Genomic DNA, 19,712 nt, shown 5'->3' on the forward strand with positions numbered 1-19,712 from the left:
CAATCTGAGCTTGTTAATTGCAGTGTTGAATTAACCTGTTCTCTGCTCTTTTCTTTTTCTTCTCCCCCTCTTCGGCCTCTTGTGACCTAAAAAACCCCTTCCACTCTCCACTCACACACCTTTAATCCTCCCCAAAATGCTTTGTCATGCTTGCAACAGCATTAGCAATATACAGTGCTAATCTGCCTTCCCAGGGACCTCCCTAAGGGGAGGGGGCCATTGGGTTGTGACACCAGCACAGGAAACAAGAGATGGGAGAGCAGAATGAACAGTGATTATGGAAGGAATCAAAGTTATGCAGTAAAGGATGCTCTTGTCTGCAGGAAACCTGCCTTATTTGTTGCAGAAGTTGTAAGGCAGGGCCGCCCAGAGGATTCCGGGGGACTGGGGTCTTCGGCAGTGGGGGGTCCTTGCTTCGGCAGTAATTCGGAGGCGGGGGGTCCTTCCACTCTGGGACCTGCCGCCGAAGTGCCCCGAAGACCCGCAGTGGGGGCCGCCCACCACCAAATTACCACTGAAGCGGGATCCGCCGCCGAAGTGCAGCCGGGTCTTCGGGGCACTTCGGCGGCGGGTCCCAGAACGGAAGGACTCCCCACCGCCGAACTACCGCCGAAGCAGGATCCACCGCCGAAGTGCAGCCGGGTCTTCGGGGCACTTCGGCGGCGGGTCCCAGAACGGAAGGACTCCCCACCGCCGAACTACCGCCGAAGCAGGATCCACCGCCGAAGTGCAGCCAAGTCTTCGGGGCACTTTGGCGGCGGGTCCCAGAGCGGAGGGACCCGCTACCAGTGAAGACCAGGAGCAGAAGAAGCTCCGGGGGCCCGGGCTCCATGAGAGTTTTCCGAGCCCCCAGAGTGAGCGAAGGACCCCACTCCAGGGGCCCTGAAAAACTCTCAAATTGACCCACTTTCCCCCACCTCTGGGAGGCCCTGTTGTAAGGTGTGTAGTTAATGAGACAGGGGATTGCAGGAAAAGAAAGGATGGTCTCATTATTGTTGCAGCAGCTGAATACTGCCCTAGAGAATTAGATTCTAGCCCTGTCTCTGTGCTGAGCATTCATGGCTGCAACTGAAGTCAATGGGAGATGTGCTTTTAACATATCTAGCGCTGTATAATGCAAAATTCTCTGAAATATTGAGTCCTGGGCATCACAGATCATGCACCCAAAAGTAGTATGCACTTTCAACACTAATGTCTCCATTCCTCAGTTCCCCTTCTCTAATATGGGAGTAATACTACCACCTTACCTGTTGGGAGTGTTGTGAAGATAAATTCATTAGTGTTTATGAAGCACTCAGATACTAGAGTGATGAGAGGTATAGAAAAGCCCATGAGGAAGTTAATAATTTTGTTTTCACAGCAGAGTGTGAATGGCATGGGGCCATCCACTGAATGCTGAGGATGAAAAGAAATATTGACTAGCACTGAATGTTGAATAGCACCATCCTCTGCACTGAATGAAGCAGGGGGTCTTGTGGAAAAAATAGTATGGGATCATGTAACTGACGACTGTCCCCTAATGCAGACACACAAGGGGACCAAATTAATGTTGACCAGGAAACTTTAATTCTGTCATTCCCTACATTTTGAGGGCTTGACTTTGGAACCTTAATGTTCTTTTCATGTAGAGTGACTCTGTGTGTGTGTGTGTGTGTAATTCAGTATAAATATTGATATTATCTATGTAGAATATAAGGCTCAGCACCCTGAAATTGCTTAATGGAGTTTTGATTAAATATTACAGGGTCATATCATGACACCAAAATTTGAGGATGCATCCAATTGGTCCTGCTAGTGAAGGCAGGGGGCTGGACTAGATGACCTTTCAAGGTCCCTTCCCGTTCTAGGAGATTGGTATATCTCCAATTATTACCTATTACCTATCCCTATTGATTTCAATGCCCTCCTCGAAACCAGCGGAGAGCTGTGCTTAAAAACAGATGGCATGCTATAGCCTTTAATGTCAAGCTTGCCATATGGTTGTTGTGCTTCTTAATACTGATTGATAACTCTAGCAACAGGATTCCTACCTTATTAAGAGCTGCTTGCACAATAGATTCACTCTGAGTGTCCAGAGCAGACGTGGCTTCATCCAGCTGCAGAATCCTGGGATTCCTTGCCAGGGCACGGGCAATAGCAATTAGCTGTTTCTGCACTCCGCTCAGCTGAGCTCCCCTTTCCCCCACCATGGTGTTAAGTTTCTGAGAGAGGAGTATCGAGATTACAGAAGGGGTCAGTTGAAATCCTTTTACACCCCCACCCCTGTCTTACTGTTACTATCACATACAGAAATTCCCTCTTTTAAAAGTTTTATGATGGATGATCCAATAAACGCTTTAAAAATAATTACTTCTAAAGAAGTGTCTTGGCCAATTACATTCAGTGTTTTTTTCCCCCTTGAGGCAGAGGACAGTTTAAAATTCCTAATGATTGGTTTACAGTTTTGTCTCTGTCTCACCTTCTAGTTGGCTAGGAATTAGTATGTGGTGTGATGGTTTTCTATTAGCTTAAAGAAGGTACTCTAAAATTAGATTTTTCAATTATTATAAAAAGCAGCAATTGAAGTGAAAAAAAACAGGCAAACTAGAACTGGCTGAAGGAATCCAGCCATTTGATTGGCTAACAATACTAAACAGTGACTACTCAGGACACAAAGCAATTTTGTTTGCCAAGCAAAACCAGTTTAAAAAACAAAAAACAAAAACAAAAAAACCAAAAAAGATGGGAATATTGGAAGTGGGAAAAGATAGATAATACCTAGCAGAAGAAAACAGAATAAAAACAATCTGATAAATTGAAAAAAAATCTCTCATTGTCCATAGAAATTCCTTATCCACCCTATTAAAAAATGTTGCCACATGACATACAGTTAGTATTGTAAATTAAGAACACTGTGGGTGAAATTGTCAATTGGAATAAATGACAAAACATCAGTGAAAAGCTAGTAAAGCACCATCTATTTGCACCAGCAGAGAATTTGGGCCACAAAAATTCAGAAGAACTGAGAGAGAGAGAAACCAAAGAATTTGTCACAGTTATATGGTGCTCAAATTACATCAACTCACATCAGGCAGTCTGGATATAAAATCAAAAGCATTGGCTTCTTTAGCTGCTTTCTCAATTTCAGAATCAGTAATATCCTCTCTGCCACAGCGAATGTTCACAGCTATTGTTGTAGCAAACAAAATAGGCTCCTGGCTTTCAAGGCCAATACGTTCTCTTAGCCACTTTATATTAAGTGTCCGAATATCTCGTCCATCTAAGGTAATCTGAGTGGAAAGGCATAAATGAAGAGTTAGAGGAAATGTATTATGTTTCAAATAATTAGTTGTTATAATGATATAATAATAATAATAATGATACACCACTACCCCGATTTAACGAGACCCGATATAATAGGAATATGGATAAAACGTGGTAAAGCAGTGCTGCGGGGGAGTGGGGCTGCACACTCCGGTGGATTAAAGCAAGTTCGATATAACGCGGTTTCACCTATAACGCGGTAAGATTTTTTGGCTCCCGAGGACAGTGTTATATCGAGGTAGAGATGTATAATAATTGTCTTCAATATTTGTTTAGCAGCTTTTCACATAGAATAAAGCAATAACATTTAAACAAAATGACCAGGAAAAATTAAAACTATATCTTCACAATCACCTCAGACTAGAAGAATGAAAGGAGAAGGTTAAACAAACAGGATATTGTAGGATCAGTGTTTTATAATTGTACTATGAGAATTAATGTATGATTTGATTTCATCCTGCCAGCCACCCTTTTTGAATAGCAGAAAGGAATGACAGACCAGAACAATCCTTATGACTGATTATGGTCACCCTTTTGTTTTTGGATAAGTTATAATGTCTACTATAGTTTCCTATATGTATTACAAATTAGGGACTCTAGTTAAATATACATTTCTTTGTTTTAAGGTTATAGTAAGTAAGAGACAGGATCTTGTATTGTATCTATGTTAAGGAGATTAGAGAGATGTTGAGGGCCTGAAGCACCAATGGGAATTGTTTAAGTTATAAGATTTAGCTAGGCTTGATTTATAATGTATTGTGCTGAATATAAAATACTGCTGTCTCTATACCTTTGAAGGTTTCTGTAAGAGATTGTTTGTGTGAATGAGGAATGCATGCATCAGGAAAAGATAAGGTGTCAAAGAAAGCCATGACAAAGGTCCAGATGGTCAAGAAAAAGTGAGAGACTTGGAAAGACCAGGAGACAGTCAGAAAACAGCCATTGTATCCAATGCTAAACATGTTAGCAGCATTGACAACCTCTAAGGTGAGGCAGGCACCTCAGAAAGTGAGACAACAAATAGGAGATAACAATGGGAAGCCTGACAATAACCATCAAATGATAATAGCAGAAAACCCCAAGATTAACACCACTTAAGGACAGGATGACATTGCAAAATGCATGGACTCAAATAGGAATTTACAACTGCAAAGCTGGGTTGTTGTGCCACAGAACTCTGGGTTCAGTCCTGCAAAGCCTAGGAGCATCGGATCGAGACTCATGCTCAATCTAACTGGCCGTTAGATTGACTCGAGCTACAACAAACTGGTAACTATAAACATCAACTGGCAGGAGAGAGAGAGAGAGAGTGTGTGTGTGAGAGAGATACTAAAAAGCATATGCTAACTGTTGTATTTTCAATAAATGTGACGCATTTGCCTTTTCTCCCTGAATATTTATATACAAATTTTGACTTCCCTTAATGTCAGTAAAGTCCTATCTAAGTTTTTAGAATATTCTCATCCTCATGGCATACAAGTAATGAAAAATCTGTTTTAGAATTTCTTTGGATGCTACGTATCTTTTGCAGGGGTAGCTCTAGACATTTCGCCGCCCTAAGCACAGCGGCATGCCGCAGGGGGCGCTCTGCCGGTCGCCGGTCCCGCTGGTCCGGTGGACCTCCCGCAGGCGTGCCTGTGGAGGGTCCGCTGGTCCCACGGCTTCAGTGGAACCGCAGGACCAGCGGACCCTCAGCAGGCACGCCTGCGGGAGGTCCACTGGAGCCGCGGGACCAGCGGACCCTCTGCAGGCATGCCGCCGAAGGCTGCCTGCCTGCTGCCCTCCCGGCGACCGGCAGAGCGCCCCTCTGCGGCATTCCACCCCAATCACGTGCTTGGCGTGCTGGGGCCTGGAGCCTTCCCTGATCTTTTGTTATTTTAAGAATCCAATTTGGTGTAATATCCTTTTAAAGTATAGGTGTAATCTAGTCAGGAAATTAATCTTCATCCTAGTAGCCAGGAATATCCACAGTTCATCCAAACTAACCTCTCCTTGGACTGGATCATAGAATCTCTGTAGCAGCTGTATAGCAGTACTTTTGCCACAGCCACTGGAGCCAACCAGAGCGATGGTCTTCCCCGATTGAACTTTCAGGTTCAGGCCCTTGAGAATCTGGAAATATCATCTTTATATGTTAGTCCAATAAATATAGAGCTGCTTAAATAAGTGGTTTGTTTAGAAAAAGATCTATTAAGATGCTTGGCATCATGATCAAGCCAATAATGAGAGGTCTGGTCTAACAGTGTATTGAACTCCCAGGCCTGCTTTCAGTCCTTTGTTCCAATCCGGGTTGGAAAGCACTTTGAAGATGACAAGAAAAAGTTTTTTTTATTAATAACAATCTTGCTTTGTTCTATTCTTATTCTATAAAGACTGCCCTAAGAAAAACCCTTTGGCTCTGAAAACAAAGTGGGTGTTGTAATATCCCCAATGGAATGAAGAGTCAGGATTCGACAATCTCTGGAATTTACTAGGGAGGAATTAGTTATGGAGTAATGACACTTTTGTTGCTATGTTCACATTTAGGAACATTTTACTTCAGTCTGTTTATCCCATCTTATGAATGTCTAATATTGTTAGTGACCAAATATTTGTCTCCTATGGGAACTTTTATGTATATTTAGGCTGATTTATGACTACACATTTTTTTGTAATAGAAGATAAAAACAGTAATATTGTTCTTGTCTCCTTATACTATACCAGAAGAGCTCCAGTTTTTCAGTAAACTAATAGCGGATAAGCTTTGGTGTTTGCTTGACCAAGCAAGAGCATCATTCTCCACCCGTTTAACATCATTTCTCATCACGACCATCCCAGCTCTAATCTCCCTTTTTAGGTAAGGCAGGAAAGGGTATGTCAAGGTAACGCTGACAATAACTAGAGTCTTCAGCTCTTTGTGACCCGGTTCATTCCAAATTTAGGTACTAAATGACAATTGCCTTGATCTTTGGCTGGTGATTGATGAGAACCAGGTATCCAGGATGATTCTTTTAGCTTTGCCAGCTACCTCTGATACCATTGATAATGAGCCACTGCTGACACAGGGTGAACTCTGGAAGGGATGGATGGAATCATTCTTGAATGGCTCCATCCCATTCCAGCCACTGCCCCAAACTGTGGCTCATTCTGCCCAGGATTTCTCTTGTGTAGAGTGATGTGGGATTCTGTCTTGTCACCCTCCTGCTCAATTTGTATGCAAGACCATTAGGGGAAGACAGTAAGACACTACAGTCTACACTGACTTCAGTATTCAGATAATATAGCTCTAGGTCTCTGTTTCATCAGACCCAGCTGGGAGAAGTTGACTGGCTTAGCAGCAAGTTACAGGGTGGGTTTGAGGCAGGCAAGTCAGCTGTGACTCACCTCAGAGATAACTGAGTTTATGGTTGTAGGTTGGAGGAACCCATCAGAAGAAATGGTAGAGCTAACAGCAGCACACTCAAGTGAGTTCGTAACCTGTTGGATCCAGAGCTGCTTTTGCATGCAGGAAGCAGTAGCGGCTAATAGCATTTTGTTTGTCTTTTACACTTGGCCAGAAGGTTCTGAACTTTCAGTTCTGGTACAGATGTCAATCCAGAGAGAAATATTGGATTACTGCAAAGTACCATACATGGGACTGTACAACAAGATGCCTCCCCTCACAAACTTCAGCCGGTGGAGAGCATGGCAGTCTGTTTCTTAGAGGGCATTTTCTGTAGGGAGAATCTTGCCTCCATGCTCTGTGATCTGCACTGGCTTCCATTTCATTGTCTGGAGTGATTTAGAATAATGGCTTTAACCAATAGGCCTTAAAATAGGTTGAGTCCTGGCTATCTCCAAGATTACCTCTCCCCACATGGGATATCACAGCAGCTGAGATCTTCTGAAGCGTGGACACAAACAGCTTTCTGGGTTTAACCACATGAGGGCTGGAGGTGAGGCATTGTTGGTGAGTGAGCTTGAATGAAGAATTTGCTTCTGATTCAATTCACCACAGGCCAAATTTACTCACCTTCAGGTTATGCTGTAAGCCCCATTTGTTCTCCCTTACTTTTTCCAGCAAGTGAAAATGAAAAAAAAGTGGATGATGGTGGTGAAGACAAAGCTTTAGTTTTGGGAGGACATTCATCCTTCTTTATTGTTGTATTTTTATAACTAGTATAATAACATTTAGCTCTTACATAGTACTTTTCTTCCATATATCTCAAAGCACTTTAAAGAGGAGGTCAGTATTACTATCCCCATTTTACAGATGGGGAAAATGGAGGAAGAGAGAGGTGAAGTGACTTGCCAAGTGTTACTTTGCAGGACAATGGCAGAGCTGGGAATAGAATCCTGGTTTCTTGAGTCCTCACCCAATGTTCTTTCAACTAGACTACACTGTGCTACATAAATACCCAGAGTACAGGATGGGCACTTTAAAAATACTGTTTTAAAATAAATACATTAAATTGATAAAATATCAGTTGTCTTTTTGGTCACACAGATAATGGCAGCAGCTCTTCACTGCAAAGATGAATTTAAAAAGATCACTTACTTTAACATCAGGTCTGGATGGGTAACTGAAATGGATGTTTTTGAATTCAATTTCTCCTTTGAGCTTGTCTGGTCTGTATCCTTCCTTGGCACTGCTATCTAGAAGACGGTGCTGGAGAGAGATTTTGAAAAGGTATTACACATTTCTGTGATTTTACAGTTGTGTCTTTTGATAGATAAGTTGTTTAGGACAGTAAAAGAAACACTGCAACACTACATAGCAGTTTAACTGATCAATGGTTGCTGTATTTCACCCCAGAGGATTCTGCCTATCAGTGAAATGCAATCCTTGTGTATATCCTGCAAAGCATTTTGGGATACGGGACAAGGAAAGAACAGGAGTAACTAGAATAATAAATCATCTATTATACCTTAAATCATCCATCTCTCAACATTTACAGTGGGCCCAAATCCCTTAGCTCCCTCCCAGCATCTGCCTAGGCAGAATGTGGGTTGAGAATCAGTTCTTGGAGGAGTGATGCTGCCTGTAATTGTTGGTTGGCTTAAAATGCACAAGCAAAATAAACAAACTGGGAATTTATTACAAAGTCTTCATCTCTTAAAAAAGATACCATCATCCTGAGGCTCCCTGGTCTGAAGTCCAATGGAAAATTAGCCTGGCGCTAAATAGCCTGACCTGCAATTGCTCCTCCACTTCCCATGTTGCTGATCTCTGCTGGACTGACACTTTTCAATGACCCAGTAACCACCAGCAGAGTTCAAAATTTCTCTTTGGAGTAGAAATGGGAAGTTTAAAGGGGACCCCGTAGGCTCTCTCTGCTCCACTCTAAGACCAGTAAAACCAAAAATAAAACCAAACCCTTTGTCTCAGAGTTCTGTTTTCTGGTAGTAGCTCCCAGATTGTTCTATCTCCATCCAGGACTCTAGACAATCTGGGAAACAGAGTTCTGAGTCTCTATAGCCATTGTTGCTGTAGTCTGAGGCGAGTCCCCTAATGACTTGCTTAGTGTAATAGGTCAGGAACAACCAACACAGAGTCTGATCACCCTTAATTCAGTTTCTCTGGGCAAAATTCCACCCTTTGTTATATTCACACAACCTCACTGACACCCATCAGCATTTATTGCCATAACAGAGGACAAAATTCAGCCCTTTGTTCTAACCTAATATGAATCTGGGACTTCAGATATATAACAAACTGCTGTACAAAATTCTAAGAGTTAGTTACTGAAAGTGTGGCATCCCTCTTCCCCAGCAACAGTATTACCAGAGCTTTCAACAGCATGCATTGTCATGCATCTGACAAAGTGGGTATTCACCCACGAACGCTCATGCTCCAAAACGTCTGTTAGTCTATAAGGTGCCACAGGACTCTTTGGCCTGGTCTACACTAGGACTTTAAGTCGAATTTAGCAGCCTTAATTCGAACTAACCGCTCAACCGTCCACACCAGGAAGCCATTTAATTCGAACTAGAGGGCTCTTTAGTTCGAATTTGGTACTCCACCCCGACAGGTGGAGTAGCGCTAAATTCAACATGGCTAGCTCGAATTAGGCTAGGTGTGGATGCTAATCGAACTTAGTAGCTCCGGGAGCTATCCCACACTGCACCATTCTGTTGACGCTCTGGACAGCAGTCCGAGCTTGGATGCTCTGACCAGCCACACAGGAAACGACCCGGGAAAATTTGAATTCCTTTTCCTGTCTGGGCACTTTGAATCTGACGTCCTGGTTGGACATCGGGGCGAGCTCCGCAGCACCTGCAACGATGCAGAGCTCTCCAGCAGAGGAGTCCGGGCAATCCAAGAATAGAAAGAGGTCCCCAGCATGGTCTGACCGGGAAGTCATGGATCTGATCGCTGTGTGGGGCGAGGAGTCTGTGCTCTCGGAGCTGCGTTCCAACAGGCGGAATGCAAAGACCTTCGAGAAGGTCTCCAGAGCCATGATAGACAAAGGATACAGCCGGGATGCGATGCAGTGCCGCGTGAAAGTCAAGGACCTGAGACAAGGTTACCAAAATGTCAGAGCGGCAAACGGACGCTCCGGAGCACAGCCCCAGACATGCCGCTTCTACGAGGCACTGCATGCCATTGTCGGTGGGTCTGCCACCACTGCCCCACCAGTGACCGTGGACTCTGAGGATGGCATAGTGTACCTGGACAGTTCCTCGGCGATGTTCGCCGATGGGGAAGATGAGGAAGGGTTTGTGGAGGACGGTGCAGGCGACAGCGAACACAATACCGCTTGCCCTGACAGCCAGGATCTCTTCATCACCCTCACAGAGATCCCCTACCAACCGTCCCCGCCCGTTAACCCGGACTCAGAATCAGGGGAAGGATCAGGCGGTAAGTGCTATAAACATGGAAACATTTATTTTTTTAAAAACAGGTATAGAAAAAATAGAAATACTATATAAAAAATTTTAAATGTCAAACTATATAAATAGTAGGTCCACACATATAGGGATTGAACAATAATCCTCTTGGGACAGTTCAACAAAGCTCTCAGAGAGCTGCTCGAAAAGCCTCCGCAGGAGGTTCCTGGGGAGAGGTGCCTTATTGGGTGCTCCGTGGAATCACACTCTTCCGTGCCAGGACATCCTAATGTAGAGAGGAATCATCGCCTCCACCAGCATTGCTGCATATGGTCCTGGTCTGTGCAGGGCTTCCCTTAGCATCCGCTCTCTCTGACTCCGAGTGACCCGCCTCAGGGTGATGTCGTTCTGGACAGGCTGCATCTAAGTAGGGCAATTAGTGTATTGTTACTATTGTTAATGGTTTAAAATTAGGTTGCATAACAACGACCCTCGCTTAACAGCCACGTGCTGGAGGCCACAGAGAACAAGCATACATTGATCTTTCCCGTGCACTGGCGGGAGGGGCTGGAAAAGGCTCAGCCTTTCTGCTTTCCAGATTGCCTTTAGCAGGAGAGCACAGCTATCCACTAACTGATAAGCATTATCTACTTTAAGGCTTACCAGGACTGTCTGCAAGACGGATTCAGCTGTCTCTCCCCGCTTGTCCGCTCTCCTGTGCAATGGCGCCGCCAATGAGAGCGTATTCTGAAATCTCGAACTTGTCCTGAGATCTCGTGGAACTTGGTGCCCTCTATGGTCTTGTTCAGAGAAACGGACTAGACTGTGTTCACTGTTCGCAAACATGTATCTGTTCAAGGAAATCACTTACTGTTTCCCATCACACAGCTTCTGCTCTTTCCCGGACTGCCCCGGCATCCCCCTCACAGAGGCTGGCTCAGATTAGGCGGTGAAAGAAAAAGACTCGGGACGAGATGTTCGCGGAACTGATGGCCTGCTCCAGAGCCGAGGCGGCCCAGCAGAGCCAGTGGAGGGAGACCCTCTCTCAGCAGCAGCGCTCACACAGCGAACGGGAGGACAGGTGGCGGCAGGAAGACCAGCAGGCGACTCAAACGCTGCTTGGGCTAATGAGGGAGCAAACGGACACGCTCCGGCGCCTTGTTGATGTTCTGCAGGACCGCAGGCAGGAGGAGAGAGCCCCCCTGCACTGTATCTGCAACCACCCTCCAACGCCAGAAGTCCTGTCCCTCCCTCACCGAAAATTACAAGATGGAGGGGCGGTAGGGGCCGTGAGAACTGTCACTGCACCACAGCTGAGCACTCATGTACCACACACCTCTGACGCTATAACTGTGTAGAAGCGCTTCCCTTACAGGATCACCCAGTCCCAAATCCAAGTTTCATCACCCCACTATGTAGTAGATTAATAAAAGCTGTTTGCTGTTGTTCACTCTTTCCGTCACGTCTTTCGTGTCAGAAGACTGTGTATGTGGGGGGGGGCAGGGGATTTATAATTGCACGGGATAGCCTACATTAGCAGGGTACAGACTATCGGGGGCAGGATCAACTGCAGGGCACACACAGACTGCAGTCAGTAGTCACCAGGGTCACTCTGTGTGGTGTATGCTGCCCCTGGTCATTCTGTGATGTGTACGCTTGTCCACGGTCCTAGCGCCTGCCACCCCCTAATGTTAAGGCATGCTGCCCTTACCATGCACTTCCACCGTAGGCACGATCCTCTCCGCTGCCCTGAGCCCCAACAAGAGCCCTCATCCACGGACAGATACTCACCCTTCCCCCACACCCCTCACCCCTTCCTACGCCCAAACCCACAGCCCAGAGCCTGCATCCAAATCCCTATCCAAAGACGGCACCACTCGCCCCTTCCTGCAAACCCACCCCTACATGCACAACCACTTGAAACCGTCCCCCACCCCAGAGACCTATGTAGGAGCAGGAGGCTGTCCGTCCTGTATTGTACAAGCGGTCTGTACATCAGTGCACACCGTACCCAGCACAGTATGCGTCCATGTTTCAAACCCTGAACAGAAATGCAAAGTAAAAGAAAGATTTATTAACAATAACTGTTCCGTTTAATTTGTTTTAAAACGTGTTTTGGAAGTGGGGGAAACTTGGAGAACGGGGTATGTAACCGCAGATCTCACTCAACACATAGAGACACAGGCCCAGGATCAGCTTCTCTTAAAATCAAGTGGAGAGTCATAGGTTACCCTGCTCTCCGAGGAAACTTGCTTTCAAAGCCTCCCGGATACACAGCGCTTCCCGCTGGGATACTCTTTCGGCATGGGTGTCTGGCTGAGCGTAAACAGCAGCCAGGCGATTTGCCTCAACCTCCCATCCGGCCAAAAAGGTCTCGCCCTTGCTCTCACAGATATTGTGGAGCACACAGCAAGCAGCAATAACTACGGGGATATTCTTTTCGCTGATGTCCGAGCGAGTCAGTAAGCTCCGCCACCTCCCCTTAAGACGTCCGAAAGCACACTCCACCACCATTCTGCACTTGCTCAGCCGGTAGTTGAAGAGTTCCTTCTCACTGTCCAGGGCGCCTGTATAGGGCTTCATGAGCCAGGGCATTAGCGGGTAGGCTGGGTCCCCGAGGATCACTGTAGGCATCTGCACATCCCCAACCGTTATTTTGTGGTCCGGGAAGAAAGTTCCTGCCTGGAGGCGTCTAAACAGACCAGAGTTCCTGAACACACGTGCGTCATGAACCTTGCCCGCCCACCCGACGAAGATGTTGGTAAAACGTCCCCTATGGTCCACCAGTGCTTGCAGCACCATTGAAAAGTAGCCCTTTCGGTTAATATACTGGCTGGCCTGGTGGGCTGGTGCCAGGATAGGGATGTGAGTCCCATCTATAGCCCCACCGCAGTTTGGGAATCCCATCGCGGCGAAGCCATCTATGACGACCTGGACGTTTCCCAGAGTCACTACCTTTGAGAGCAGTTGCTCAACGATTGCGTGGGCTACTTGAATCACAGCAACCCCCACGGTAGATTTGCCCACGCCAAAGTGGTTCGCTACTGACCGGTAGCTGTCTGGCGTTGCAAGTTTCCAGAGGGCTATGGCCACTCACTTCTGCACAGTCAGGGCTGCTCGCATCCGTGTGTCCTGGCACTTCAGGGCAGGGGCCAGCAAGTCACAGAGTTCAAGGAAAGTGCCCTTACGCATCCTGAAGTTTCGCAGCCACTGTGATTCATCCCAGACCTGCAGCACTATGCGGTCCCACCAGTCCGTGCTTGTTTCCCAGGCCCAGAATCGCCGTTCCACACCATGAACTTGACCCATTGCCACCATGATCTCCACTGCGCGGCGTACCCTGCTTTGTGAGAGGTCTGCACCACTCTCCTCACCGCGCTGCCGGAGCCTCCTCGCCCGATTTCTCAGCAGCTGACTGTGGAAGAGGTGGACGATAAGGTGCGAGGAGTTGACAACGGCCATAAGTGCAGCGATGATCGCAGCGGGCTCCATGCTCGCAGTGCTGTGGCGTCCGCGCTGTAACCGACCAGAAAAGTGCGCGAACAGATTTCCCGCCGGCGCTTTCATGGAGGGAGGGCGTGATTGACGGTTCGATGACGACAGTTACCCAAAATCACCCTCGACACATTTTTTCCCCCAGCAGGCATTGGGAGCTCTACCCAGCATTCCAATGGGCAGCGGGGACTGCGGGAACTGTGGGATAGCTTCCCACAGTGCACCGCTTCGAAAGTCGATGCCGGCCCTGTTAATGTGGACTCGGAAATTCGAATTAGTATATTTACTGTGGATACACAAATTCGACTTCATAAGGTCGAATCCACAAATTCGACTTAAGTAGATTCAAAATAGTCTTGTAGTGTAGACAAGGCCTTTGTTCCTTTTTACAGATCCAGACTAACACGGCTACCCCTCTGATACTTCAACAGCACTGTTAATCACCAAATGAAAAGCAGTTGAACTGAAATCATGTCCACTCCACATACTTGTGTTTTAAAGAGCAATGTCATTTCACTTAGCTCTTCACCACTTACTCTAAAAAAATAAATAAATGAGGGAGTGACAAACCTAACAGGAAAGAGGGCCCCAATCTGTAAGGTTGAGCTATAGATCTCAGTTTCCCCCAAGTTTGAAATAAGCTCATTTAGGGCTTTGTTTAAGGCTCGTCTCTCCTTAATATGAAGAAAAATGTCATCTTACTTTTGTTTTCAGTGGTCTGAGTCTATGCAGTTCGTTCACTTTTTGAATTTTTTGAGAAATAAATCAGAAATTTCAGGCTGCTAGAAAAGTGACATTAAATGACAAAGTTCCTCATCTGCCTTGATGGGTCCTGCGCTTATAGGCGTTATAGGCGGATGTGCTTGCCTCAGAGATTCATGGCAGCCCTCAGTTTGGCTACTTTTGATAATGCTCAAACCTGCTGTCCACTCACCTAACCTCACCAGTGGCCAGCATGGGGGAAACCTAGTGGCTTGGGGACAGGCCAGATCCCTTTCCAATTTAGACCTTCCCTTCTGGTGTTTCTCACAGACCAAGTCAACTCCTCCTGTGTCCTATGAGGAGTTGGGGGGATGGGGGAAACCCAGGCCCAACCTCTACACGGGGTTCAAGCCCAGGGCCCTATGGATAGCAGCTGTCTATAATGGTCCCTGTATCAGCTGCATGACAGCTACAACTCCCTTGGCTACTTCCTCATGGCCTTCCCCAGCACCTTCTTTATCCTCACTGCAGGATCTTCCTCCTGAAGCCTGATCATGCTTGAACTCTCCACTCCTCCAGCAGCACGGCTTCTCGCTCCCTGCTCCGTGAACACACCCCTACTAACTGATGGGAGGTCCTCTTTAAAGCAGGTGTCCTGATTAGCCCGCCTGCCATAATTGATTCTAGAAAGTTCTTAATTGGCTCCAGGTGTCTTGATTAGCTTGCTGGTCTTATTTAGTTCTAGCAGGTTCCTGATTGCTGTAGGGCAGCCCCTGCTCTGGTCACTCAGGGAACAGAAAATTGTTCATCCAGTGGCCAGTATATTTGCCTTCTACCAGACTCTTGTACCCCACTGGTCTGGGTCTGTCACAGTACCTTACTGATGACCTTGTACACTTCATAGGCAGCACCTCGAGCACTGGCAACACATTCCAAGTGTGGGGAGCCCTGGCCGAGAAAGAATGCGCCACGGACCACAGAGAGTAATACCTACAGGGAAACAAAACAGGAGCTAGTGTACAGTGGTTCCAGACCTGCAGTTTCCTTAGTGTTAAATATCATGGTAATCCTGGTGGTTCTGTAAGAGCTTTTCCAGAAAAAAAATATAAAAAAGAAAATCAAAACTAAGGTTTCAGGCTGCATTTTTCCAGCTCCCCCAGTTTTTATTCTTTCGCTGGATTTGACACAGGACGTGGTGAATGTAGCTATTGTGTGCACCCACATGCCCTTTAACAGTTGGATTAGCTTTTTTTATTGCTCCTGCTTTTATTAACTCCCATTAAGAGAATAAATAATGAAATTAGACATCTCTCCATCTCTTTGCAATAATAAAAACCTCAGCGTCCTCAAAGAGAGTTAATCCACAGTTTCCTGAGGCCCCAATCCTTCAAAGTGCACACGTAACATTATGCCTTGTGACTAGTTCCACTGAAGCCAAGTTCTCATCAGAAGTCAGTGGGGCTACTCACAGTGCATAACACACATACCTAAGTCTTTGCAGGATCAGGGCATTATTCCTTTCCAAAGGAAAAATAATCTAAAAATTTTGATAAAGTACAATAATCCCTTGCAGGGATTTAAAAAAATGAAAGACGGTCCCATGGCTGTGACACTAGCAGACCAGGCGCCAGCTCATGCCAAAGCTCCAGACCTCACTCAGTGATTACAGATGCATAGCTGGAAGCCAGGCCAATTCACATGTGTATTAGTATAGAGCAAAGTTATTGTTACATGTATAAGAATGTATTTGGTGTTTAAACTTCATGAAAACTAATGGGATGTTAATGCACTGAAAACAATGCATTAGTTAAACACTTATCTGGATCCCGTTATAATGCTGTAGCAAACATTCACATAGTGTATGCCCCTGTCAGTAAATAATCCATCAAATGAGAAAGAAGTCTTGTGGAATGCAAATGAAGAATTTAACAGAAAAGTGTTAATTTCAAAGCAAGTGGTCATTGTGTGTGATGATCAAAGGTCAAAGACTCCAAATGTATTCCTCACTCTCTGCCATCAAAGGAAAAGCCCACATGGGTATTGACCCTGTCAGCTTGTTTTCTTTGAGAAGAAAACTATGAGTATGGATTCAGGGAAAAATCCTTCATCTCTGCACTGTTTGGATTCTAACAGGGCAAAATAAATGAACATAGAGATGGAGATTCCCTGAACACTGAGAGACTTTTGCAAAACTGGCAGATCACTACATTTCTGCTATCATTTGAAATTATAAACTGACTCATTTGTACATATATTTTATCTGCTTTAATCTCTCAATAACTCGTATTACCTTTTTTTAGCTAATAAATCTTTAGTTAGTTTACTACAGAATTGTCTACCAGCATTGTCTTTGGTATAAAATCTAGGATACCAATTGATCTGGGGTAAGTGATTAGTCTCTGGGACTGGAAGCAACCTGAATGTGGTGTGATTTTTGGTGTAAATGACCTTTTATCACAAAGTCAGGTTTGTCTGTGTGGCAAGATAGATGGAGAGTCTGTCTGTGACCTCATGGTAAGACTGGTGTAATGATCCAGGAAATCACATTTGTTACTGGCTTGGTGAAATCTAATTATAGAACACAGCACCAGTTTAGGGTGTCTACCCTGTTTTCTGACAGCCTGCCCTGAGGTAGGCACTCATGGTCGTGAATCACTCCAGACAGCATGACAGTGACCAAATGAGATATTTGTTTAGGAACTTTGAGGTCTTAAGTATGTAGATTCAACATTTCTGTTGATTTATATTAAAACATGTTTTAAGACTTAGTCTGATAGGTATGTTGTGCCTCAGCAGAAATTATAGATCTTTTTATGCAGTACTTAATTTATAGACCATTTTTAAAAAGTTTGCCTCAGTTAATCAGACTATACTGTGCTGTACTTACAATTAGCACATGTCCGATGTCATAATTCTCTTTCTCCTCCACTGTGAGTTTGATTCCGTACCAAAATGCAAGAGCAAAGGCTCCAAATGAAATAAACTCTGTGAAACCCAAAGATGTGTATGTGGTAATGGATTTTTTTACTCCAACTTTCCTAGCATTCTCCAGGTTAACATCATATCTGAAAACAGATGATAAATGTTAAATTTGGTATGTACCCAGATGACATTCAGTTCCCTAGCTTCCTCTCATGCTTCCAGGGTTTTCTGCCATAAAAATCAATTATCCAGATTCTTAGATGGTGTGAATCAACACAGCTTCATTGATTTTACATCAACAGAGGATCTGGCCCATGGCTGCTCTGAGTGAATTATCAGGCACACATGATATGTTGGGGAACAGTCAACAAAACTTTGTAAATGGAAATTGTGCCTCACCAATCTATTAAAATTCTTTGAAAGTTTCAGCAAGCGTGTGGACATGGGTGATCCAGTTCAGAAAGTCCACACCAAGGTCCTAAACAAAGGCTCTTAAGCAAAGACTTGGGATAAGAATGATAGGAAACAAAGGGTAGGAATAAATGGTCAGTTTTCACAGCTGGGAGAGAAAAATTATAGATCCTTTGGGGACCCTGTACAGAGTCCTGTGCTGTTCACATATTCATAAATTATATGAAAAAAGAGGGTGAACAATGAGGTGCAAAAATTACAGATGATACAAAATTATTCAACATAGTTAAGTCCAGAGCTGACTGCAAAGAGCTACAAAGGCATCTCACAAAACTGTGTGACTGGGCAACAAAATGGCAGATGAAATTCAATGCTGATAAATGCAAAGTAATGCACATTGGAAAACAATCCCAACTATACATAAAGAACGATCGGGCCTAATTTAACTGATACAATTAAAGAAAGATCTTGTAGACATCATGGACAATTCTCTGAAAACATTTGCTCAATGTCCAGCAGCTGTCTAAAAAGCTAACAGAATGTTAGGAACCATTAGGAAAGGGATCACTAATAAGAGAGAAAATATCATAATGCCACTGTGTAAATCCATGATATGCCCACACCTCAGATAATGTGTGCAGTTCTGGTTGCTCCATCTCAAATAAGATATACTAGAATTAGAAAAGGTACAGAGAAGGGCAACAAAAATTATTAGTGGTTTGGAACAACTTCCACCTGAGGAGAGATTAAAAAGACTGGACTGTTCATCTTAGAAAAGAGATGACTAAGAGAGGATATGATAGAGGTCTAGAAAATGAATGAAGGGAAAGTGAATAGGAAATTCTTATTTACCCCTTCATGTAATCTAAGAACCAGGGATACCCAATGAAATTAATAGGTAGTAGGTTTAAAACTTACAGAATGAAGTACTTCTTCACATAATGCAGACAACAACTCATTGCCAGGCCAAAAGTATAACTTTTTGCTTGTGATTCCTTTACAAGCTTATGGTTTTCCATCAATCAATAGCAGCTTCTGTTCACTCATTAGCTATCTAATCCCCTTTAGCTTCTGAAGGGCATTATAGAAAGCACCGCTCAGCCCAGCAGTGTTCCCAGAACATTTCAGGAGGACATGCATATCATTTTATTGTTCAATGACATGCTCAGAAGCTTTGTAGGAACCTCTTGACACATATATTATGTACAAAAATGCCCTGACCAAAAGTGGGAAGGCCCAAAATGAATGGCACAGTTTACGCAGTAGTGAAGGGATCCTAAAATGATGTGCAATTAATTTTTTCCACATAAACTGCTCAGATATCATTGGTGCTGTTCAGATTAGAGCAAGAGGAGGATTATTTGCAAAGCACTAAGCACGTACTTAATTTTAAGCATGTGGGTAGCCCCCTTGAAGTCGATGACATAGGAAAGTGATAGGGAATCTTACCTAAGCTCATGATCCAGTAAAGCATGAACTTAACTGTAAACACTTTAATGAATGATTTCAGTGTGCGTGTGCATGTGCTTAAAGTATTTGCATAAGTGCTTTGTTGAACTGGAGCCTTAGAGAAGATTGCATTTTCTGTAGCCTCAGCTTCCAAATTCAACTTTAGGTTAGTGTCAGAGGGAAATTGGACCTTACAATGCTCCTCCATAATGTAGGTCAATTGAGTGATTGCAAATATTCATGAGTGACAGAAAACATCTCCTTCCATATGCTCATATTTATCTTCATCTGAATTTCTCAGCTGTCTGGGGGATAAACTGACTGATCATCTTTGATTTTTTTTTAAATAACCACATCACTTTCCCAAATATTATGTACAATCAATAATTAGTTAAAAAAAACTCACTTTGCTAATGCCTTCATCTGTCCATTGAAAGCAACAACTGTTCTGATAGAAGTCAAAATTTCTTCTGCCACAGCTCCTGCTCTAGCATAAGCAGTCAGCTCTTTTGTAGTGAATGATGCCAGGAACTGGAAAATTGGGAGGGTGGGGGGAAGGGGAAAGTATTTTATGAAAATCTATTTAAATGGTGTAAATTATGTACTGATACAAAGGGTGATCAAGCATTTAGCAAAAGAGC

At 44.4% G+C, this 19,712-nt stretch overlaps 1 protein-coding gene across 1 annotated transcript in view; it reads right to left on the reverse strand.

Moving 5' to 3' along the window:
- The window catches only part of LOC123363991 (ATP-dependent translocase ABCB1-like), a 63,983-nt gene that overhangs the window by 39,861 nt on the left and 4,410 nt on the right, over positions 1 to 19,712 (reverse strand). Inside the window, 7 exon segments of the mRNA XM_045005672.1 lie at positions 2,031 to 2,201; positions 3,066 to 3,269; positions 5,290 to 5,415; positions 7,820 to 7,930; positions 15,166 to 15,279; positions 17,177 to 17,354; positions 19,478 to 19,602. Of these exon segments, the coding sequence (XP_044861607.1) occupies positions 2,031 to 2,201; positions 3,066 to 3,269; positions 5,290 to 5,415; positions 7,820 to 7,930; positions 15,166 to 15,279; positions 17,177 to 17,354; positions 19,478 to 19,602 (1,029 nt within the window).

This window comes from Mauremys mutica, chromosome 2, assembly GCF_020497125.1.
Source record: "Mauremys mutica isolate MM-2020 ecotype Southern chromosome 2, ASM2049712v1, whole genome shotgun sequence".
NCBI classification, from domain to species: Eukaryota; Metazoa; Chordata; order Testudines; family Geoemydidae; genus Mauremys; species Mauremys mutica.